Genomic DNA, 25770 nt, shown 5'->3' on the forward strand with positions numbered 1-25770 from the left:
GAGAATCGTTCGGAGTCATCTTTTCAACACGAACGACCTGGTTGTACGACATCTGCATGGCAGTCGCGGAGAATGCTAGAAAAACTCGGAAAACACCTCGGTGAGCCGTTTTGATAGTCTGCCGTTAATATACGTGCGCGCTAAGTCGGCTAGAACCGTTTAGCCAGCACGTTAAAGGCCGATTTTAGTTTGGAGAATCTGGCCCTCAGCTCTGAGCGCATGGAAACCATCCGTGTGTTAGTGTCCGGAATCACACTTCAATCCTGGCAACGCTGTGGGAGTCTCACACTTAACTTCGGAGCAGAGCCCTGGCACGGGGTGTGTTGTGCTTTTCTTGCAGTGCCTGCTTCCCTAGGGTGATAACATTACAGCATAATGATCCTCGATAAGCCCAGGAGAAAGCGGCGCATGCTCTGAATACTAAGTTTATAAATATACATAATCATTAATCCCTGGAACTGGGACTGAGCTCTCTCTCTCTCATCCCTCCTCTTCTCCAGCTTGGGCAGGACAGCAGACGTATCCACAGAGCCACAGTAAGAACAAAATTAACCTTAACATTGATATATTTTGATCTTGGCTTTCTCCGAGGTACTTTTTCTGAGGACTGAAAAGTTGGTTGAAAACTCTGCAGATGTTTTTTATGCTGAGTCTGTGTTATGAGACGGGGAAAGTTTCTTCCTCTGAAAGGTCATTTCATTGACCTGCGCTGGAGAGTTTGCAGTGCTCACTGCTTATTCTGTTTTAGGGGGGTTATGACTTTGGGTTCAGTCTTTTCGTCGACAAACTGGCAGAAGTGGTGACGGCTCTTGCGATGTACAGATGTGTTCGTAAGCAGAGGGCTTTATGATCGGCGAGTCAGGACTTTGAAAAGATGTTCTTAGAAGCAGACTAATAAAGGTGATAACACAGATAATTGATTTCATTTAAGAAACAATTAAAAACTGCATTCCTGTGATTTATTGAATGTCACTTGAAGAGAAGGAACTGTTACCTATGGGGCTTTTACAATTTAAGTTTGTCTTTTATTTTATGCATGTTCTTAGTATGTAAACCGATTGATTTTCTTAAACGGTATAAAAAAGTTTTAAATAAATAAATATTGTTTGGATCCAAATAAGATCTCAGCCTGACTTTCAATATTTATTTATCCTTTTCAATGAAGTGAGTTGATTTGAAGTACAGTAAAACCTTGGTTTGCGAGCATAATTCGTTCCGGAAGCATGCTTGCCATCCAAAGCACTCGTACATCAAAGCGAATTTCCCCGTTGGGAACAACGTAAAGTCGGACGATTCGTTCCACAACCTAAAAACTTTAATACAAAACGCTGCATGTTGTGAGCGCTGGAGCTATGGGAAAATTGGGCGTGACGCTTCTATTACGTTCAGCCTCACTCGGCGTAAGACGCGCGTAGGTAGTGCGTGCCTGAGCTGCGGGTAAATTGGGCGTGAGGCTTTTATTACATTCAGCCGCGCTTGGCGTACGATGTGCGCGCTTGAACTGTGGGTTCTGATGGCGTGACGCGCGTGTATGTGCTCGTACCGCAAGACAGCGCTCGTTTGTCGAGTTAAGATTTAATAAAACGTTTTGATTATCTTGCAAAACACTCACCAACCACGTTACTCGCTATCCAAGGTTTGACTGAACAGCAAAAAAAAGAAAAAGGCTTAAATTATGTCCACTGGGTTTCTATGGGCTATGAGGATACATGACAAGACCTCTTTCTTCCACATCACTGGTGTCTTGAGATATTCCATCAGCATTATACTGTAGCCAGTGGCGTAGTAAAGAGAGATGGTCCGCCCCGGGCACGCGGGCATCGGCATCTCTCCTCCTCTCTGCCCCCTTTCCCACTCCTCCCCAGACCGCACGTGCGCCTTTCTCCCTTCCCCCGTACCTTTTTAACTTTGGCGTGAGCAGCCGCCAACATGCTGGCCGCATTGGCTTCTGCGCTGTCTCCGACATCGCTTCTGGGATCCGCGCCGAAGCCGACGCAGGCAGAAAGTTGGCGGCTTTTTGTGCCGAAGTTAAAAAGATGCGGGGAAGTGGCACATGTGCGCGGCAGGGGGGGGTGCAGGGAATAAGGCGGGCGAAGGGCGGCACCGCCCCCGCGCTGCCCACCCTCGCTACGCCACTGACTGTAGCTTCAAACATTGAGGGGGGGGGGGTGAATATTCAGCCGGTGACCATTTTTTTTTAGCTGTCACTAACATTTTTCCTGGATATTCAATGACAGACTATATCCAGGCACTAGTATTGGATATCTAGGGGCTCCTTTTACGAAGGCGCGTTAGGGCCTTCACGCTAGCCAACACCGCCTCCTCTTGAGCGGGCGTAATTTTTCAGCTAGCGCGCGCTATGCTAAAAACGCTAGCGCACCGTCGTAAAAGGAGCCCTAGGTTCATGCGGCTGACTATCTCTTATGCGGCTAAGTGCGATACTTAGCATCTAATTCCATATCAATTGGAAGCAAACATAAATAACGAAACCAAAAATGAAAACTTCCTATTACACCGGTGCAAAGTACGTCAAAATCAGTTCTGGCTAAATTATGAAACCAATCCCTAACATAGGGCTTCTTTTAGTAAGGCGCGCTAACCAAATTAACGCGCGCTAAATGCTAAGGTGCCTGTTATATTCCACGGGCGCGTTAGCATTTAACACACGCTAATTCGGTTAGCGCACCTTAGTAAAAGGACCCCATAATAACATAGCAAATGACGGCGGATAAAGACCCGAATGGTCCATTCAGTCTGCCCAACCGTATACGCTTTATAAACAAATAATTTAGGGCTCCATCTACTAAGGTGCGCTAGCGGTTTTAGCGCGCGCTACATTGCCGCACGCACTACACGCTGACGCCTCCATAGAGCTTGCGTTAGTATTTTCCGTGGAGCGCGGGGTTGGCGCACGGGGCATTGTAGCGCGTGCTAAAAAAACGCTAGCGCACCTTAGTGTAGATGGTCTTTTTTGTAGAAAACTGGAATGCAACTAGTGAAAAGATTTTAGATTCAATGGCCCCTAAATATAAGAAAACTAACGCTGGGTTTTACTAAGCCGCAACAGAGGTCTCCACCACAGTCTGGCGAGGGTAACTGTTCTGACGCTCAGAGGAATTCTCTGAGCGTCGGAGCAGTTACCTCACCGGGCCACAGTTTAGTAAAAGGAGCCCTAAATTTAGGAACTCGAGCAATCGAGTGGTTTGATCCAGAACTATTAAACTAGAAACAAAATTGTAGAAAGTTGGAAAGAATATGGTTAAAAGCCAAAAAACACAACAGGCAAAAAACAAAAGGAATTGACCCTGAAATATCCACAGAGAAGAAAATCCAAAGAAAACAAAAAAAGCTCTGTGGAGTGACGATGCTCCAAAATGGACTTTATTTGAAAGTGTCAAAGTTCCAAAGGTACACTGCAATCATCCATATAAAAATAAATTCATCCACATAAAAATCAGCTATTCACATAAAAGCCTTAAAGGACCTAGTCTGCTAGGGATAGAGGACCCAACACGGTCCGCGTTTCGACAAAAAGTCTTCTTCAGGGATCCCTATAAAGGTGAATACGTGGGAAACAGTTGTGTGGTGAGCCGGAAGTGAGACACTGCTTGCAATATATTTGCCTTGAATTTTACACCAAAAAAAAAAGGAATGGACCCCGAAATATCCACAAAAAAGAAAATCCAGAGAAAACCAAAAAAACTCTGTGGAGTGACGATGTTCCTAAATGGACTTTATTTGAAAGTGTCAAAGTTCCAAAGGTACACTGAAATCATCCACATAAAATAATTTCATCCACATAAAAATGAATCATCCACATAAAAGCCTTAAAGGAACAGGACCCAACACAGTCTGCGTTTCGACAAAAAGTCTTCTTCAGGGGTCCCTGGGGGTCCTATAAAGGTGAATACATGGGAAACAATTGTGTGGTGAACCGGAAGTGAGACCCCTGAAGAAGACTTTTTGTCGAAACGTGGACCGTGTTGGGTCCTGTATCCCTAGCGGACTAGGTCCTTTAAGGCTTTTATGTGGATGATTTCAGTGTACCTTTGGAACTTTGACACGTTCAAATAAAGTCCATTTAGGAACATCCTCACTCCACAGAATTATTTTAGGTTTTCTCTAAAAACCAAAAACGAACAGAAGATCAAACTGAAATTGAAATGGCTTTTCTCCAAACTGCTCAATTACAAAGCAAATTGGAAGGATACAAAGAAGGAATATTATTTAGAACTGATAGGCAATTATTCCCCTCTCCCCGTTGTACAAAACCGTAGCGCGATTTTTAGCACCGGCCACGGCGGTAACAGCTCCGACGCTCATATGAGCGTCGGAGCTGTTACCACCGTGGCCGGCATTAAAACCATGCTATGGTTCTGTAAAAGGGGGGAGGGGGGTTATATCTAATATGAATTATGAAACAACTTTTTCAGCTGGTAAATCACTAACAAGTGCAAAAGAATTGCTTTATATATCTGGTAATGTTACACCTAATGCTACCCAATTAGCTAAATTAAAAACCCTTCATGTTACAATTATCAGTAAAAATCTTCAAAATGAGAATCAGTTATTAGGCTTGGATAGAGATATCATTCTGGTGGTTTGAATTTGGAAAGTTTTTTCGGTGGTCAAAAAATAACCGAATGAGGTAATTTTGCCCCACAAGTTTTGGGCTTAAGTGCTCATAGGAATTCTATGAGTGTCAGAGCATTTATCGCCCTGGGCCACAGTAGAAAAACCTCTACCACAGCTTAGTAAAGCCCAGCCTTTATGAATGAAGTGCCAGTAGAATTCCTAATCCTATGGGAAAAATAATCCCGAGTTCTTCATTGAAGAACATAAAGGTTTCTAATCAGTGTAACTACCGTGTTTCCCCGAAAATAAGACACTGTCTTATATTATTTTGGGGCCCCAAAAATGCACTAGGTCTTATTTTCAGGGAAACTTCCCAATCACAAACCCACAGCATCTTTCTATCCCCCCTGCCACGCAGCCGAACCCCCCCCACGGACCCTTCCATCTCTCCCTCCCCACGTCGACTGCAAGACTGACATACCATTTACCTGCTTCCAAAAGGCAGCGTCACGGCAGCAATCTAAACGGGCTGCTTTTCACGTCGGGACGTTCCACTGCCGTGTTGCTGATGACATCATCAGTGATGCGGCAGAGGGAAGGCCCGAAGCAGCCCGTTTACATTGCTGCCGCAACGCTGTCTTTTGGAAGTGGGTAATGATATGCCAGTCTCGTGGTTGGGGAGGGAGAGATGGAAGATCCTGGTACCAGCAGTGGACTTTTATTTTGCTTTCCCCTACCCCCAAAAATAAGCTCCTCAACTAGGGCTTATTTTCTGGGAAACACGGTATCTATAGACCTGTAATACAGAGCTTCCCAAACTGTAGATCAGGACTGCAAATGACACCTGATTTGTGGGTCATGACCTAGGTAGGCTCTCCAGAGGTACATCCATAGGTGCAATATTCTGCATCTCTAGGGAGCAGTGGCGTAGCAAGGGGGGAAGGTTAGACCGCCCAGGGTGCCATCTTGGTGAGGGCACAGGCATACATCCTCCTCTCCGCCCCTCTCCCACTGCCATGCGTGCACGCCGCTTCCCTTCCCCCGTACATTCCTGGTGTGAGCAGCAACAGCAGCGTTGGCTCTTCCTCTGACATCACTTTCCGGACCCGCGCCTAGGAAGTTACGTCAGGGGAAGAGCTGAGGCTGGCGCGACAGCAGCTTGGGGGGGGGTCACTGCTCATGCCAAGAACGTTAGAGGGGGAAGAGGGAAGGGAAGCAGGGCGTGTGCACGACAGGAGGGGGGCGGGGAAAACGCATGTGGACGTGGGGGGGGGGTAGGGCAGAGAAGAAGGGGTGCCATGGCTCCGGGCGTCTATCACCCTCACTACGCTACTGCCAGGGGGGGGGGGTCACACTGTTTTATTGGACTGCAAGCATAGGATCACATGCACAAAAAGATTGGGAAGCTCTGCTGTGGCATCTAATTTTTTGTGGTTGGTGTTAAAACTAATGGAGAGCTTGGTAGCTAAACAGCTGATGGAATATTTAGCTAAATTTGACATCTTGCATAGTTTCCAATCAGTATTTCAGGCAAACCATAGTACAGAGGCTGTATCAGGGACTAGTGTCAGCTATGATTAGATCATTTATCACGGGAGCAAAAGGTATGTATGCAATTTGACCTTTCAAGTGCTTTCAGTCTGGTAGATCACAGTTCATTGCTACTTACAGATGGTATTGAAATAATAGGAAATGTACTGAGTTGATTTTGTGGTTTTCTCACATGTACATCTTACAGGGTTAAAATGATATATAGCAGGCTCTTTCAGGGGTCCCACAGGGCACTCCCTTATCACCCGTTTATAAAATGTCTTTATTTATTTTTTTTTTTTTTGTAAAATCTTTATTGATTTTCAAATTTAAATAGTGCAATACAATTGGTTAATCATAAATACTGCATAAACACACTATTAACTACAATTAATACTTTAAACAGACATTTTATCCCATCTTCATCTTAATTAATATTACAATAATACATATTATATGATTACAATGTTATAAGTAAATAATTTAACTCCTCAAAGCACATTTCCCTCCCCCCCCCCCCCCACCCACCCATCCCCTAAATGTCTTGATATATTCATTGGAATTAGAATTAGAGAAAGAAGGATTCAATGTTTTCATCATTGCAAACAATATTACAGTTTAAATTCCTGTCTATATTATACTTGAAAAGACCAGCCACCCACTAATAGAAACATGATGGCAGATAAAGGCCAAATGGCCCATCCACAGCATCCACTATCTCCTCCTCTCTCTATTGGCTAAGGCTCTTAACATTTGCATCTCCTCTTCCTATAGGCTAAGGCTATTTACACCTGCATTGTGATGTCATAGAGCTTTATGGTTATAGAAGCATTATAACATGATGGCAGATAAAGGCCAAAGGGCCCATCCAGTTTGCCCATCCGCAGCATCCAACAACAACTATTTATTATTTGTATAGTGCTACCAGGCGCACTAATTGCTGTACAGTCAAACCTTGGTTTGCGAGTGTTTTGCAAGACGAGCAAAACACTCAAGCAAATCCTCCTGAGCCTATTACCTCTTAACTTCATCCGATGCCCTCTCATTCTGGGGCTTCCTTTCAAATGAATGCGACTCATTTCATGCGCATTTATGCCTCATGGGTATTTAAATGTCTCTCAAGAAAAATAATATAATAACAAAAAATCCAATCTCAAAAAAATATATCAATGTTATTAACCTAGTGGTGAAGGTACGCATTGAAGCCACATTTACTAATAGTGGAGAAAAATCCTCAGTGCTTTCAATATCAGATGGCAACCCAGCGGGTTATAAGCCAGTCAAATTCTGTCTCATAGGCAAAAAAACTCCACCAAGTACAAAATGCTGTTTTCAAAAATGGGTTAACCCACACCACTATGCACAAGAAAACAACAGAAGAACAGCAAAAAGAACAGGAAAAATGCTTAACTTATCTTCACTAGCTGGTATCCTTGCTCACAGACCCATCTCTACCCATCACAGACCCAGTTCTACCCATCTCTGCCCTGTTATGGCCACGCCCCAGCCTCACCCCCCCTAGTCCCGCCCCCTCAGTCTGCTCATCTTGCTCACAGACCGTTGCAATCGGGCCCACAGCTGTTTATGTCAAAATCACGTGTTTAACATGAACATCTGTGGGCCCGATTGCAACGGTCTGTGAGCAAGATGAGCAGACTGAGGGGGCGGGACTAGGGGGGGGTGAGGCTGGGGCGTGGCCATAACAGGGCAGAGATGGGTAGAACTGGGCAGGCCTGGGGGCAGGTCTATGGGTCTGGTAACCCTATATAGGAGATGTGTAGCAGTCTATACCACTGGAAATAGTGCTCAGTGAAATCAAATAAAGCCATGACTGTGTTCTTAAGTATGAATCATACTTAAGTCGGGAATCTGTAACTTGGGGATTGCCCGTACTCTTTAAGTAAATATGATATATCTAACTACACTGGCTGCCAATAGAGGTGACTTGTAAAACTTGTAAAACTCACTTTTATACCGCAAAACCGTCAAGTTCTATGCGGTTCACAACAGATAAAGGATATATCTAATTTCCAAAGGATTTGATAAAGAGAGATGTTTTTAGTGTAAATCATATTTTATTGTTGAGCAATGCCAAACAGCAGACAAAACATCAGCATGAAAAGCAACCAAAGACAGTCCAACAATAAAAACAGTTGTCTTTCCCCACCCCCCTCAATCTCAAGCAACCCTTTCCCCCTCCCCTTTTACAAAAACAACAGATGCTAATCATACGTCGTAAGGCTGGACTCTTATGCCCTCCAACTGATCCAGAAACTGGGCCCACCAGCCCGCCCCCCTCCCTTAACCCCCTCCCCCAAAAAGAAACCCCCCTCAAAAGACCCTGCCCACCCTCTTCAAAACCAAGCGCACAACCATTCACTCCATTCACCCTCCCCCACTAGACCCCGGGGGACCAGGACAAGAGTCAGAAACGAAAACAAGGCTGGTTAGAAGTTCAGGACTAAGCTCCGAGCTCTAGGGGACAAGGACTGAATGTAGGCGTCAACAGGAAGACCTTCTTCCGTTTGAAAGAAAGTTGAGCATGATGCTGCTCCAAAAGCATTAAACCACGGAGACGGTTCCGCCAAGCCCAAAAAGAGAGATGTTTTTAAGGCACGCCGAAATTGTTGACAGGTTTAAGCTTTACTGTATAATATTCAAAATCATTAAAAAAACAGGAAAGCAAGTTATCTGCAGGATTCAAAGTGGCAAAAGCTTTGACGTATCCTGAGCAGACAAAGGGGTCCTTTTACCAAGGCGTGCCAGCCATTGTAGTGCGTGGTAACAATTAGCGCAGATAAAATGGCGAAAGTTTTGGTGTCCTGAGCAGACTAGCGAAGAACGTCCATCATCGCAAATGAGGGCAACACTTGGCCATATTGGACTTTCGGTGTTTCATGTGTAGTATGTTGTGGTGAATACATTTTTGATGACGGTTGTTCTTTGCTGGTCTGCTCTTTGCTTTTGCCATGGTTTAAAAAAAAAAATCTTTATTGATTTTCAAGTATGAACAATACAATACATATGAATCCAAACATATAACAAAACAAGAAAAGCACTTTGAACTTACAAATATTCAAAAACCATCCTTTCCCCCTCCCCTTAATTAATCTAAAATATAAATACATATAAACTTCCAATAACCTAGTTTAATTAAAATAATTGTGCAATCCCACCCTGGATGTGTAAGGAAATCATTCAAAAATTATAGGGAAATGACATAATATTCATGACAATGTTTTCATACTGCCTGTGGTAAGTGTTCTACATGTAATGAATTTATGTTTACACTAGTTTTTCAGCCCGTTACATTAACGGGTGCTAGAATAGATGTATGTGTCTGTCTTTCTCTCTCTCTCTCCTTAGCCTGTTTCTGTATTTCTGTCTTTCTTTCTTTCTTTATTTTTCCTTGGCTGTCCAGCATCACCCCTTGTCTGCTTCCCCTGTCCATTCTCCCTTCCTTTTACCTCCCCTGTGTCCACCACCACCCCTTCACTGCTCCCCTTATCCATCTGCAGCCCTTCTCCCTTTGTTTTACCTCCCCCCTGTCCAGCAGCAGTAGGCCTCCCTTCCTTTTTATTCCTCGCCCTCCCCAGTTCAGGAGCAGCTTCCACTAAATCACATGAGCTCCCTTTGCTCTCCTCTGCTTCTGGACATAACTTGATTTTGAATTTCTCTCTGGGTTGTTGTTTTTTTAATCTCTTTGCCAGTTTGTCTGCATATGGGTTTTTTTTTTTTACCCCCCCCCCTTTCCCTTCCCACGGTCTGGTTGGCTCCCTTAGTCCCTTTCCGGCCCCCCCCCCCTTCCCTTCCCGCGGTCCCGACAAACCTGCTACACCAGCAGCGTCTGCAGCACTGTACAAACGCTGCTTCGGGGCCTTCTACTGCCCTGATTTGCTCTGCTGCTTTGCCAGAGTAAATCAGGGCAGTAGAAGGCCCCGAAGCAGCGTGTGTACAGTGCTGCTGGAGTCGGGACCGTGGGAAGGGTTCGAGAGAGTAGCTGAACTGATCACCGGGGTGGAGCGGCGGCAGGAGTTTGAATTCACAGTTGGCGGGCGGGCAGCCGTCCTCGCGCTCCGTCCACCGTGCGCGCGGGCTGCCTCTGCCCTCGGGTGTGCTCGGCGGCGATGCTTGTGGCAGCCGTTGTGAAGGGGCGGCGTGGTGCGGTCTGCTCCGAGGGAAGGGGGGAAGTCTGCTCCAGTTTCGCTGCGCCTGTGGTGACTTATGCATGCGCACTCACTCAGCAATTCCCGACAGAGCGGCGGCGATGGGTGCGTGAGAGAAGCCTGCTGCCCGAAGAGGAGGAGCGGCGGGGTCTGAAGAGGCTGAGCTGCGGCTCCCTGAGCTGAGATTTCTGCCTTTGGCTCCTTCAGTCCCGGCTTAGAAACTTTGGCCAGTAGGGCCATATTGTGATGTGGAGAGCAGGGAAGGGCGCGCATGCGCACTTGTCTTGCCACATCCCGACAGAAAAGGGATCAGGGAACACGCTTGAGGCAAGTGCGCATGCGCGGCTAGCATTTTATTATTTAAGATTATCCAAATCCTAAAGGGATCACGGTACATTTTTAGAAAGTTTGACTTTCTCCCTTGCTTATCAGGCTGCAAAAGCGGGGAATATACTACCAGTTAATTTATGATCTTTATCTAATTACAAGGTGGTTGTTGTTTTTTTTTTTTAATCTATAAAATCTTTCCTGTTTCATAAATATGTGGCTTCTCCCAAGTCTGTTTCAATCGCAAGACTACAGATTTTTCCTCCAGGAACTTTTTTTAGAGCCCTATGTTAACCGCTGATACTGCATCCTCTGGCAATGAGTTCCAGAGTTTAACTATTCTTTGAGTTGAAAAATATTTCCTTCTTTTGTTTTAAAGTATTTCCATGTAACTTCATTGAATGCCCCCCCCCCCAGTCTTTGTAATTTTTGATAGAGTAAAAGAATCGATTCACTTGTACCCGTTCTACACCGCTCAGGATTTTGTAGACCTCAATCATATCTCCCCTTAGTCATCTTAGTCAATCACCCCTTTAGCCTCTTGTAAGAGGAAAGGTTAAAGATAACCCCACCCCACCTTTTACGAAGCCATGGTAGAGGTTTCTACCGTGGCCCGCCATGCTAAATGCTCCGACATTGCACCCATACTCATAGGAATTCTATGAGCGTTGGAGCAATGTCGGAGGATTTAGCGCGGCTTTATAAAAGAAACACAAAGATAGGACTGACTTTTATGCAGTTCAATTTAAGTACTAAATCTATGTTTTTAAGTTCTGAATATCCGCACTCAACCACATATATGCCAACTTTGTCCTCGGACCACCCACAAAATAGCCCGCTTTGGGTTTAGCAGTCTGTGGTGATATTCAGCGTAGAGAATGACACGGTGACAAAATTCATCACCGTTCCCGTCCCCGTGGATAACCGCGGTAAACCATCTTCATGTCATTCTTTAAGGAGAGAGGGAAGAATCAGAGTATGAATGGCCACAACCACTGACCCGCAAGCTTTGCTCTGAAGAATGCTGGTGTAGAAGGACTGAGGTTGAAACAGACACTACAGAATGACAGTCTCTGGTATCCAGAGCAGATATTGTGATGTCATAGTGCCTCATTCCACCAGTGCCTAAGAGCCAATCACATCAGTGATGTCACAATGGCTTCATTATCCTTGGCTCCCATAAGAATCAGAGTATGAATGGCCACAACCACTGACCCGCAAGCTTTGCTTTGAGGAATGCTGGTGTAGAAGGACTGAGGCTGAAATAGATACTAAAAAATGACAAGGGATTATTTCCCGCGGTTATCCGCGGGGACGGGAACGGTGATGAATTTTGTCACCGTGTCATTCTCTAATTCAGCGTTATTAACCGATTAAGTGCCACTGAATATCAGCAGATAGCCCCAGACAAGCAATTTAATTGGATTTTGGTCCGGGTTTTCCCATATTCATCATATTCACGATGGGTTTTATTAGAAAACAGCGAATAACATGAAAATGTTATTCGCAGTTTCTTCTGTATTCGTGGGCCTGTTAATCCCCTATCACAGCGAATACGGAGGGAGAAGTGTAAGGAATTCCTAATACCATTTAATGATAGAAATCTTTTTTTTTCTTTCTTACAGCTCTTTTCTAACAGCAAGATGGTAAGTTGTGTTTTATTTCTCCCTTTCCTTTTCTCATTCTGTCCTTTCTGCCACTCTTCTTCCTCTCTGTTGTCTCCTTTTCTCTAATCCGTGCATTTGTTTCTTTCTTTCCTCTTCTCCTTCTTTTCATTTTAGTCTTTTCAAAAACGATGAGTTTGGCATGAGAAATGTACAGATTTTGGCTCTCTCTTACTAAGGCGCGCTAATCGATTTAGCGCATGCATTTTAGTCTATGGACGCATTAGCATTTAGCACGTGCTAATCGATTAGCGCGCCTTAGTAAAAGAGGAGAATTGTTCCTCTATTTGTGCTTCATTTCGTCTTCCATTCTCTGCTTCTCTGTTGCCTTCCTCCTCCCTTTATTTCTCCTCCTCTCTTTCTTCTCTCCCTCTCTTTTAAGATTTAAGAAATGTTTGTACATGTGTTGCCACTCTAAAGCACTAACAGGAAAGAATGGAAAAGTACAGAAGACAAATAAAGACAACTCTTGGTTTCTGGAACTGTCTGGTATGGCGTATGATTTGATTACTAGAACCAAGAGGAGAAAAGGGGGTCCAACCTAGTCTGCAGTGAAAAAAACCAACCAGGAACAAACAAACCAAAACTGCAGAAATGTACAACGATGTAGGCAAATTTTATTGTGACAACAAAAGTATATTTAAAAATCTTTTTACCAAACGAGGGACCCAACACGGTCCGTGTTTCGGACAACCTTCATCAGGGGTCCATGGTAGAAAGGAGAAAGAACATATGTCACAAAAAAATTGTTGAAAAGTACAATAGAAACAAACCGGTGATATGTCACGCCAAGAATCACAGACTTTACAAGATTTAGTGATTCTTGGCGTGACATATCACCGGTTTGTTTCTATTTTACTTTTCAACAATTTTTTTGTGACATATGTTCTTTCTCCTTTCTACCAAGGACCCCTGATGAAGGTTGTCCGAAACACGGACCGTGTTGGGTCCCTCGTTTGGTAAAAAGGTTTTTAATATATTTTGATTGTCACAATAAAATTTGTCTACATCGTTGTACATTTCTGCAGTTTTGGTTTGTTTGTTCCTGTATGATTTGATTACGCCTGGTCTGTTGGTAGGATGCAACATATTGTGCAGAATTATACCAAGTTTATCCCCTTCATTCATTTGTGGGAAGTCTTTGATTTTCTCTGTTAGTTTGGGGAAATGTGCATCTCTGATATCTTTGCATGTTGCACAGTGCAGGAGGAAATGCATTTCTGTTTCTCTGGGGTTGCACTGCAGGGAATTTGGCTTCTTGCCGTTTCCAGTTCGGTTTTTGTTTGCAAAATTATCTTTGTAATTTCTGGTCCTTTGTTCTCTAGAGGGTCAGGCTGTGTGTATGAGTGCCGAGGTCAGGGCTTCCACTAGAGTGGAGATTCTACATGCTATGGTCCTCTTTTCACTTCTTTTTCTGTCTAATTTCTCCGATCTTTCTTTATAAACTGATTAGCAATTACTGCATACATTCACTAATCTGAGTAATCAGAAACATCCACCCTCCACCTCCTAAGAACATAAGAATAGCCTCACTGGGTCAGACCAATGGTCCATCAAGCCCAGTAGCCCATTCTCACAGTGGCCAATCCAGGACCCTAGTACCTGACCAAAATCCAAGGAGTAGCAACATTCCAGCATCTCAAAGAATAGTAAGATTCTGGAACCCCAATGAGAGCAACATTCCAAGCTGAGATTGTGATGTCATAATGCCTCAGTCCACAGTGCCTCAGAGCCAATCTCATCAGTGATATTACAATGGCTTAATTGTCCTATACTGGCTCATGTAGCCATACTGGGTCAGACAAATGGTCCATCAAGCCCGTTCTCATGGTGGCCAAAACCCAAGGAGTCGCAACATTCCAGCATCTCAAAGAATAGCACGATTTCGGAACCCCAATGAGAGCAACATTCCAGAGCTGAGATTGTGATGTCATAATGCCTCAGAGCCAACCTCATCAGGGATGTTACAATGGCTTAATGATCCTATACTTGGCTCATGTAAGAGCATAAGAACAGCTATACTGGGTCAGACCAATGGTCCATCAAGCCCAGTAGCCCATTCTCACAGTGGCCAATCCAGGTCCCTAATACCTGGCCATAACTCAAGGAGTAGTAACATTCCATGCTACCAACCCAGGGCAAGCAGTGGCTTCCCTTATAACTTTCTCAGACATGTACATACAGACTATTGAGCAAACAGACAAACCTATGCTTCTACGACAAAAGCAGAGGCAGAATCTTTACACATACACACACACACGCCGGGCTTTAGAGTGGTTACAATTACAGGGGAAAATTCTGCAGCTGGCGTGTGCAGTTTCAGGCATCGTAATTGGCATTTACACATGCAAGTGTACTATGGGAGAGCATATGGTGTAGCTGCGAGGTGGCGCCCATGTGTATGGAGCATGGATGGGTTTCCTCCCAACCCCCTCCCCCCATCGCATAAGTTGCGCACACTGCACGGCGCCCTAGACCTAGTATAAGTCGCTGCTTTGATGCCAACGTACACTAATATTTCATATGAGAATCATGGTACCAAGATGGTACCATAGAACTCAGCATACGGCATCAAGGTGCCTAGTTATAGAATACCATCCGTTATGCCCCTAATTAACAGCTTTTCAGCACAAGCATTTACGCCAGCTGTTGAGCCTAATGTTTGTACCTGAGGCTAATGGAAGGCGATATGATTTGCACAAGGTGGCAAGAAGCCGCAGTGGGGTTCGTACTGGGCCTCCGGGGTTGTTAGCCAGTGTTTCTCAAGTCGGTCCTGGAGTACCCCCCCCCCCCTTGCCAGCCAGGTTTTCAGGATATCCACCATGAATAGGCATATCCGCATTATCTTTAAACTGGCTTGCATATTTATTTAATTATTTATATACCACTTATATCCTAAGTGATTTTACATTCAGGTGCTTTATCTGTCCCGATGGGCTCAAACTCTATCTAGTGTACTTGGAGGGATTAAGTGACTTGCCCAGGGTCACAAGGAGCAGCGAGGGATTTGAACCCACAGCCTCGGGGGGGCTGAGGCTGTGGTTCTATCCCCTCCGCCACACACTCCCGTATGTTACAAAGTCATCTATGGCCAAGCCCCACTTTATTTAGCTGACAGATTCTCAATTGCATCCCATAAGAATATTAGAAAATCACATGCTCTGTTTGTATTTTTCTCTGTTAAAGGCTGCAAAGGCAAGAAATACCGTGATCATAAGTGCTTTTAAGGCACGTTGATGTCTATTTTGTTGCACTTTCTGTAAGATGTTTTTACAAAATCAATAAACAGTTTAAACCGAAAAGAAAGGCCATGATCATCTGTTTTCATTTCAAGCAGCTTTTCACGACAAAGACTTTTGCTCACTGTTACTTGCTTCTTACTCTTATGGACACTTTAGGAAACAATTGAAGTCTTATATTTTCCCTAAGTATTTGTCCGAGTAGTTATCTGTGGCTCTTTCTTGTACATTATGTACATTTTTGCAAACCGCATTGAACATATGGTCATGCGGTGTAGAAAGACGATGTTATGTTATGCCTCCATTGTATGCAAATCTTTTCCGTGCGTAGTCGCTGTGGATATCCTGAAAACCTGACTGGCAAGGGGGTGCTCCAGGCAGTGGCATAGCGAGGGTGAGAGGTGCCCGGAGGGGTGGCGCCCCTTCCCCGCCTTTTTCTCCACCCCCCGCCCCTACTCTCTCCTTCCCCGCCCGCCGCTACCGCACACGCACCACTTCCCTTCCCCCGTACCTCTGTAACGTTCCTGGCGTGAGCAGCAACCCCCAACCTGCTGTTCTGCCTGCGTGGGCTCTCCCTCTGATGTTACTTCCGAGGCGCGGGTCCAGGAAGTGACATCAGAAGAAGAGCCCATGCAGGCGCAACAACCGGAACGTTACAGAGGTACGGGGGAAGGGAAGCGGCAAGCGTGTGTGGCAGTGGGGGGGCAGGAAAGGAGCAAGGAGTCGGAGAGGAGGACGGGTGCCACGTCCTCTACCAAGACGATGCCCAGGGTAGACCACCTCCCCCACCTCCTACTATGCCACTGACTCCAGGACCGACTTGAGAAACACTGCTTTAACCACTAGGCCGTTGTTGTTTAGATGCCATCAACTCGTTTCCATCTCTTTCTCCCCCCTCCCCCTTCCACCCGCTCCCACACCCCCTTCCCCGCAGTCCTCTTCGGCGACTTGGCAGCAGCGGCAATCAAGACATGCTGCCGACATCAGGGCCTTCCCTCTGCGAGTCCCACCTATGCGGAAACAGGAAGTTGAAACAAAGTAGGCGGGACTCGCAGAGGGAAGGACCCAACACTGGCAACCTTTTTTTTTATTGACGCCGCTGCCGAGTCGCTAAAGTGGGCCGTGGGGAAGGGGGTGCAGGTGGAAGGGAAAGGGCCAGATGGGAAGGCTGCCAGAAGAGGAAGGCGCTCCGAGAGCACAACGCCGAATCCGGACGGGATGATTTCTTTTTTTAGGCTGCTGCTGCTGCTGCCTCTCGAAATGGTGAAAACCAGACTAAAGAGACAAATTGAGAAAGTCGCCAGGACACCTGACGGAGCATTCAGGGAAATCCGGATATGTCCAGGAAAAGCCAAACTCTGCAAAGGTTTCTCTTCTTTGTTTAGACTCGAGTCATATATCTACAGTAGCTGCTCTCATTTGGCAAAGGTGAGTAATTAAATTTAAAATTCAAGTCCAATGTTGTATTACAGCTTTGATGATACCCTAATTCGATCCATTGCAGTAGCTTCTACTGCAAAGGTTTTCTTTTTTGTTCTGTTTAATTTGGTCAATCACATTGTGTTTGGGTTTTTTTCTAGGTTATCTCTAGTGATGGATAAAACAACGATACAGAATCTCCTGGTTAGAAAAAGCAAGCGAATGCCTTCCATCGAAAATAATGAATGTAGTGCCGTGTGGATGTCATTTGTTGTCATTCCATGTGAATGGTCAAAGCAGCGGTTTTGCCATGTGCAAAACATATAAGACAGTGTTGAAATGGAAGTCACGTGACAGCACCAGTGGATTAAAGCACACATAAGCTGTGAGCAGAAGCGTATTCTTACCAGGAAAATCGGGGGCTTCTTATTCTTCCCAGATGATATAAAACCACAGGCAACCGAATCTTTGAGAAGGTTGTACCTCAAAATGTATGTCTCAAGTCCAACAACATCCCAGGATTCTCCACAATCTGCGGTTCTAGAAAGCGTCACATCTGTGGAAGGGCCTCTCTCCAGAAGAATAAAAATGGACGTTAGCATTGGCAGTTTTCTGAGGGACATGTTTGGAACAGTGTCTCCTCGGAAGGCTGTTAATGGATTGGGCAGTTAATTATGTTTAACCGATGTTGATGATAATGTTGTGACATTGTGGAGAACATAAGCAAAAGTGCCGACCAAAACTAGCAGGGGATCCTGTTTATTCCTGCCACCAGCATGCCTTCTGAGGAGACATTTTCTATTGTGGAAGTTCTCAGCCCAACCAAGAAGAGAATGAGGTAGATATGGCTCAATCAATGATCTGAAACAAGAATTTCATCTCTGCAAATTGGCACTTAATGAAATAAGATAACATTCTTTACAGCCACAGTGGCAAAATAATGCTCGGAATTTAGGAAGTTGGTTGGTTGGACTGAGAACTTTTCAGTACCCCCTTGTATGTCATAAAAGTGAGCCAAGTATAGGACAATCAAGCCATTGTGACATCACTGATGAGGTTGGCTCTTATTGGTGGAATGGGGCATTATGACATCACAATCTCAGCTCTGGCTACCAGAGACTGAAACTCTTCACACTACAAGGTGGTGCTGAAAAGTTCTCAGAATGACGTGGATATGGTTCAATCAATGACCTGAAACAATATCAAAAACATAGAATTTTGTTTCTGCAAATTGGCACTTAATGAAATAAGATAACGCTCTTAAACTCGACAAATTTAAAATAAACTTGAAGACCTTCCTATTTAGCGATGCTTATTCTTGTGTTTAGATTTTACCTTAAACACATATAATTTTTTTTTTTTTCTTTTCCTCCTCTCTTTACCTTTTTCTTTTTCTATATCTCACCAACCGCTTTCATAAAGCGATCCCATCCCATTTGTTTTTTCCCTCTTCCCTCTTTCTCCCTTCTTCTTTTAACATGTAACTTTCCCCCACCCTCCCCATTTTGCCTCACTTTCAAGTTTGTCTAGTTATGTCCTCAGTGTGCACTTAGAATGTTCTTAAACTACCTATTTATTCAATTTTCTCATATTATTTTTATTGTACACCGGCCAGATACTTGCTGATGGTCGGTATATTAAAAACCAATAAACTTGAAACTTTTCAGCTCCAGTGGCAAAATGACGCTCGGAATTTAGGAAGTCGGTTGGTTGGGCTGAGAACTTTTCAGCAGCCCCCTGAAAAGTTGGTTGGTTGGTTGGGCTGAAAACTTCTCAGCACCCCTTGAAATGTTCTCAGCCTAACCGACCAACTTCCTGAATTCTGAGTGTTATTTTGCCACTGTAACTGAAAAGAGGGTTATCTTATTTCGTTAAGGGCCAATTTTCAGAAACAAAATTCTATGATTTTGACATTGTTTCAGATCATCGATTGACCCATATCCACGTCATTCTCTTCTTGGTTGGGCTGAGCCAAGTCTAGGACAATCAAGCCATTGTGACATCATGGATGAGGCTGGCTCTTATTGGTGGAATGAGGCATTATGACATCACAATCTCAGCTCTGGCTACCAGACACTGAAACTCTTCACATTACAAGGGTGTGCTGAAAAGTTCTCGGCCCAACCGAGATGTGGTTCAGTCATTTCAAAAACACAGAATTTCGTTTCTGCAAATTGGCACTTAGCGAGATAAGATAACACTCTTTTCAGCTATCGTGGCAAAATAATGCTCAGAATTTTGGAAATTGGGTTGGGCTGAGAAGGGCTATAAGAGTTCTGGAACCTTTGTAAGTGGAAACCATAGGGCAAACACCCGGTTGCTATAGCCAAGATATATAAATAGATGCTCCATTGAGATTAAACTTAGACACAAGCGATTTAAAACAGGAGGAAAATGACCTCAGCTCAGCAGTCAACGACCAGCTGTGTGTTTGGTCACTTAGAAATTTCTTGTAATCTTTCTCTTTAGCTGTCCTTTAATGATCCTTTATCATTTATAGGACTTTTAAAAACCCCCTCCTTATTAAATATTTTTTATTTTATTTATGCGTTTAAAATCACCTTGAGCACTTATTTTGCATGGCACTACAATTCCAACAGAGGCCTGCTGTCCGTGGATTTAAAAAAATTCTAAAAGTTCAAGAGCTGGTATTGGCTGGTTTCTTCGCTGACATATTTCTCCCTGCTAGGGCATACAGAAAAGGTTGTATTTTGACCCCCCAGATATTTTAACAGGGTGGGTTAGATTAGAGAATGACACAGGGACAAATCTGTCCCCGTCCCCGCAGGAACTCAATTTCCTCTTGCCGTCCCCACCAGTTTTGTCGCTGTCCCTGTTCCTGCCCCTTTCCTGTAAGCTCTGCCTTAACTGCACAAGCCTCAAACACTTATGATTTTAAAGTGTTTGAGGCTTGTGCAGATGAGGACGGAGCTTAGGCATTGGTGGACTGAGGCATTATGACATCACAATCTGAGCTCTAGAATGTTGCTACTTATGATGTTAAAGTGTTTGAGGCTTGTGCAGATGAGGACGGAGCTTAGGCATTGGTGGACTGAGGCATTATGACATCACAATCTGAGCTCTAGAATGTTGCTACTTATGATGTTAAAGTGTTTGAGGTTTGTGCAGATAAGGACGGAGCTTAGGCATTGGTGGACTGAGGCATTATGACATCACAATCTGAGCTCTAGAATGTTGCTACTTATGATGTTAAAGTGTTTGAGGCTTGTGCACATAAGGACGGAGCTTAGGCATTGGTGGACTGAGGCATTATGACATCACAATCTGAGCTCTAGAATGTTGCTACTTATGATGTTAAAGTGTCTGAGGCTTGTGCAGATGAGGACGGAGCTTTCAGGAATGGGGCAGGGACAGGAAAAGAACTTGCGGAGACGGGACGGGAAAATGAGTTCCCACAGGGACGGGGAACAATTTGTCCCCGTGCCATTCTCTTGGTTAGATCAAACCCTGCAGTGTGTTTCTCAGAATTCAGAGATATTGTTGGGGTTGAAAGGGTAGAAGACGGCAGGGGCAGGGGGCTTATTTCCATTGCTCATTGGAATTAGATCATTTGGGTTCTTGTGGCTGTGATGGGATGAGCATAACAGCCTTTCATGTGCCTTTATAAGTGGGGCAGGGAGGGAGAATAGGGGTGGGGATGTTTGTGAAGAGGGAGGGGAGGGAAGACGGGGGCTTTTGTTGATCCATGCACCTCCTTCAATCTAACCGACTATCCAGTCACTCCTCTCCAAATAAATGTATGCTAAACTAAATCCTTTCTATGTATGTGAGTTTAAGATGATAAAATTCTGTGTACGTGAACTTAAGATAAAACCATTTGTTAACTTAAGATGACCAAATGGTTTGCTAAACTTGACTCTGTGTATGTCAATCTGTCCTGTACATATGTAAATTTTAACCCGTTTGTTCTATGCATTATGTATGTCAACTTTGTAACCCGCTCTGAGCTCGTTGGGGAGGACGGGATATAAAACGAACCAAATAAATAAATCCTCGTTTTATATTGTTTTCTATTTGTGATTTATAAATGACAGTTGTACAGAATCTTGTTCCTTTTTATACTTTAATAAAAAGATTTAAAAATAAAATTATAACTGTTCAAGGCTTGTGCAGATGGGGTCAGAGCTAGCGGGGAGGAATGGGGACAGGGACAGAGGAGAGATGGGGACGGATACAGACTCTGTCCCTGTGTCATCCTCTGCTATATAAGCTAACTGCATCAAATAAGGCCGTATAAAATGCAGTCCTGTTTTTGATGTGGGTATTCATAATCACTTAAGTGCTGAATATTGCACTTGCTGGCTCCATATGCCAAGGCATGAAATTAACATACGAATAGAACCTAAGACTAGCCTTACTGGGTCAAGCCCAGTAGCCCGTTCTCACGGTGGCCAATCCAGGTCCCTAGTACCTGGCCAAAACCCAAAGAGTAGCAACATTCCAGCATCTCAAAGAACAGCAAGATTCCGGAACCCCAATGAGAGCAACATTCCAGAGCTGAGATTGTGATGTCATAATGCCTCAGAGCCAATCTCATCAGTGATGTTACAATGGCTTAATTGTCCTATATTTGGCTCACGTAAGAACATAAGAATAGCCATACTGGGTCAGACCAATGGTCCATCAAGCCCAGTAGCCCGTTCTCACGGTGGCCGATCCAGGTCACTAGTACCTGGCCAAAAACCAAAGAGTAGCAACATTCCAGAGCTGAGATTGTGATGTCATAATGCCTCAGAGTCAACCTCATCAATGATGTTACAATGGCTTAATTGTCCTATACTTGGCTCACGTAAGAACCTAAGAATAGCCATACTGGGTCAGACTAATGGTCCATCAAGCCCAGTAGCCCGTTCTCATGGTGGCCAATCCAGGTCCCTAGTACCTGGCCAAAACCCAAAGAGTAGCAATATTCCAGCATTTCAAAGAATAGCAAGATTTCGGAACCCCAATGAGAGCAACATTCCAGAGCTGAGATTGTGATGTCATAATGCATCAGAGCCAACCTCATCAGTGATGTCACAATGGCTTAATTGTCCTATACTTGGCTCACGTAAGAACATAAGAATAGCCTTACTGGGTCAGACCAATGGTCCATCAAACCCAGTAGCCTGTTCTCACAGTGGCTAATCTAGGTCACTAGTACCAGGCCAAACCCAAGGAGTAGCAACATTCCATGGTACCAATTCAGGGCAAGCAGTGCTGGTACAGGTCAGTAAAATTCTGCTGATCATCACCAGCAGAATATCTGGCCCTTAGTTTTGAGCAGTAGGGGGCACTATGGAGCAACAGGACATACAATTTGAACATCAGTGTGCGTTATTGAGCAACAGTGTTCAAATTTTTTTTTTTAATTAAAAATCCTATAAACCACATGGAAAGCTAAACAAAATGAACTTTTTTGGCCTACACAAACCCCTCATACACACACTGGTAGCTCATACATGCAGACTCCTCAGTACATTCATACAGACAAACTCACTAATCCATGCTCTCTCCCTGTCACACAAATTCACACACATTCTGCAGATCAGCCACGTTTCCAGCACGTATGGCGTCTAGGAATTCATTCCGTATATCTGCGATACCAACAAAACCAGGTCTCAAGGAACCCCCTCCTCCCAAACTCAAGCCAAGACACCTGAGCATTTACACAGTCACATGCACAAAATCACACACACGTTGCCAGTTGACATGAAAATATGTACACACATGCAAATTATTTACATTGCTGGCATCCCAGCTGACTTAACACTGCTGTGAGAAAGTTCGCATTTCCTAGCTGACACTTTCAGGGCACTGTTATGAGGTAGTTCACATTTCTGTATCCCAGCTGACCCTTTTAGGGCACTGCTGTGAGAAAGCTCACATTTGCCCTGTGAGGAAGTTCATGTTGCTGACACTCCCACCTTACTCTTCCAGGCACTATTGTGAGGAAGTTCACATTTCCCAGCAGACACTTTCAGGGCACCGCTGTGAGGAAGTCCACATTCCTGGCGCTCCTAGTAGCACGCTGGGTGGGTACATGCACTGACACTATTTGGAGCTATCACTTGACTTAAACTATTCAGACAAGGGGTATAGCAACAGGTGGGCCTAGACGAGCCTGGCCTATCCAGTTTGGGCTCAGGACTGTCCACCCAGCAGCCACAGGCCACCCATGTCAAACCCCCCTCCCCCCCCCTCGGCCTATGCAGCCTCTCTCTTTCCCTCCCATCCCAAACCCCAACCCCACCCTTCACTCCCAGCCCTTGCAGCCTCTCTCTTCCTCTTCAGGCGACCAGCAGTGAGTCCTGCATGCTGCCAACGGCTGATCCAGAAGCCTTCCCTCTGATCCATTTGCATTTTGCATCAGAGGAAAGGCTTCTGGGTCAGCCGCCAGAAGTATAGGACCCACTGCCGGTGGCCTGAAGAGGAAAAGAGAGGCTGCATGGCTTGGGATGGGGTGGAAAGTAAGGGAAAGAGACAGGCTATACAGGCTGGGGAGGGAGGGTTTGGCAAGGGAGGGAGAGAGGCTACATAGGCTGTGGGATGGAAAGTAAGGGAAAGAGAGACGCTGAATGGACTGGGAGGGGCAAGGGAGGGGCCACACAAACTGGGTAGAGGGGGTTGGCAAGGGAGGGAGAGAGGCCTTTTTATTTTAGCAATGTAACCCTACCCTTTCCCCATTTCTGTGTGTTGCAGTTGTTCACGAGATTTGTCTACCTATGTGTTTGCGTTCGTAATTCCTACGGCAAGCGCGGTTTCAATTATTCGCAGTTTTTCGCTTGCTGGCTCCTCCCTCCCAAATTACGGCAGAGAAATCGCCGATTCCCAGCGTTTACAGATAAAATCGCTGATTCCCACCCTGCATGTTATTTGCAGTTTCACCATATTCACGAGGGTTTTTTTTAAAATAGAAAACCGCAAATCACATGTGAAAAAGTTATTCGCGGCTCTGTTAATCCCCTATCACCGCGAATACTGAGGGAGAAGTGTAAACCGCTTTGGAAATGAAGAGCGGCACATCAAGCCATAATAAACTTGAAACATGAGAAATCACAGCATGGTAGACATAGCAGGGGCAAAGCCTAGTGTGGAAGCCGAGATCCGAGAATCACTATGTTCGAACAAAAGAGTCCCTGTTTCTCTATAGTCGGACCATCGATGTGGAATGCTTTGTCCGGAACGCTACATTTTTTTTGTGGTACTCTTCTGCAATTCAGTAAGTTGCTTAAAACTCATCTGTTTGTCCAAGCTTTCTTTAAGTGACTATAAAACTTCTTTTGAGTTATGTTTTTATTGGACAGCTGTGAGCTAAATGATGCTGCTTGATAATTGCTTAGATATAGTCCTGCCTGAAGATGCGATGATATAATATTGTGACTTTGTATTTCACCCTACCTGATGTATAATAATAATAATTTTATTCTTATATACCGCCATGCCCATCGAGTTCTAGGCGGTTCACAACAATTACATTAGGATCCGCATTGACATGCCGATTTACAAACAATGTATTGGATTTACACCTTCAGCCGAACATGGCTGAAGAAGCGGAAGTGGGAAGGAGAGAAGGAGGAAAGCGGTCAATAGAGGGGGGGAGGGGGCAGGACCGAACGGGCCGATTTACCACAATTTATTGGATTTACAACAACTTTAGCCGAACTTGGCTGATAAAGAAGGAGGAGGGTAGGGGAGCTGGAAGACAGCGATCAATAAAGGGGGAAAGGGTCGGGCGTGTGGCCAGGTAATTCCGGAGAGGGGGCGTTACGGGGCTTGTTTGTTGAAAAGATAAGTTTTGAGTGTTTTTCTGAAGTCGAGGTAAGTGGGAGCCTCGAGAATCATTTGGGCGATCCATGGGTTCATCTTGGCTGCTTGGAAGGCGAAGGTATGTCTCCTTTTTAAAAATGTCCATTTTATTATGTATGGAAATTTGTGAGCCGCCTTGGATAAAGGCGGATTAGAAATGTTTTAAATAAAATAAGTATGACTAAAAGGCGACAATACGATAAAGTTTGGCGAAACACTGTGTTACAAAACAGGGCATGATCAGCCATAGCACGGTGGGACCAAGTGTAGCAGTGAAGGCTACATATAATACTGTCCACGATTGGCTGTTTGGCGGGTTCAGAGGTCGGTGTAAAGAGCTACTGCATAATCCATTTCCGCGAGGTAGGCGTGCGCCGGAATTCTCTACTTTCCATCGCTGCTCCAGTTTGTGCCATCTGCTCCTCAGACAATCCTCTGAGTCCTGTCTCCTTCCCTTTCATTTTGACACACTCATTTCTTTTACGGAGCGGGGGAGGGGGGGGGAGTCTATTTATGGCAGTGACCAGCAAAGCAGCTTAACGGTGAACCTCCTCGCCTCCCTCTCCCTCTTTCTCTCATACACCCATGCCCTCTGCCCCCACTGCCGCCTCTGTTTCTGCCTCTCTCTTTGTCACTCACCTTTAAATGCGCGGAATGTATGATTAGCGTTTCATCAAATTTTCATAAACTTGAAACTTTGTCACAAACTCTCGCCTTTCTATTTTTTTTTTCAGATTCAGATTACGAAAACATGTGCTGCCAAAATAATCTATATGTGGACAGGAATCATTTACATTTTATATATACAATTGAGGGCAATTAAGCAGAAATTAAAAAAAAATTAAAGCATCCGTTCAATAAATCAATAGTCCATGTCTAGGAATGAAGGAGACAGAAGCAAATTTCTCTATCCCACGAATAGTGCATTCAGCTCATGGCTTTGGACACCAGTTTTTGGCTCTGCTCGTTTCAAACATTTACCTGCACTTAAGGCACTGTTCGTGCGATAGAGAAATCATCCTTCGAGACTCTTGACAAAGG

The 25770-nt window shown here is 44.6% G+C and overlaps 1 protein-coding gene across 4 annotated transcripts in view; it reads left to right on the forward strand.

The window, feature by feature from the left end:
* Nucleotides 1–440: 440 nt before the first annotated feature.
* Nucleotides 441–25770, forward strand: part of CARNS1 (carnosine synthase 1) — a 97696-nt gene continuing 72366 nt past the window's right edge. Inside the window, exons 1-2 of one of the 4 annotated variants that reach the window (XM_033919996.1) lie at nt 441–536; nt 12224–12244. In XM_033919996.1, the coding sequence (XP_033775887.1) occupies nt 12242–12244 (3 nt within the window). In that variant the 5' untranslated portion in view covers nt 441–536; nt 12224–12241. Of the gene's footprint in view, nt 537–882; nt 901–12223; nt 12245–12682; nt 12752–16746; nt 16930–25770 lie in introns of those variants that run through there. The other 3 variants (XM_033919997.1, XM_033919995.1, XM_033919993.1) reach the window with 3 other exon arrangements.

This window comes from Geotrypetes seraphini, chromosome 14 (genome assembly GCF_902459505.1).
Source record: "Geotrypetes seraphini chromosome 14, aGeoSer1.1, whole genome shotgun sequence".
NCBI classification, from domain to species: Eukaryota; Metazoa; Chordata; class Amphibia; order Gymnophiona; family Dermophiidae; genus Geotrypetes; species Geotrypetes seraphini.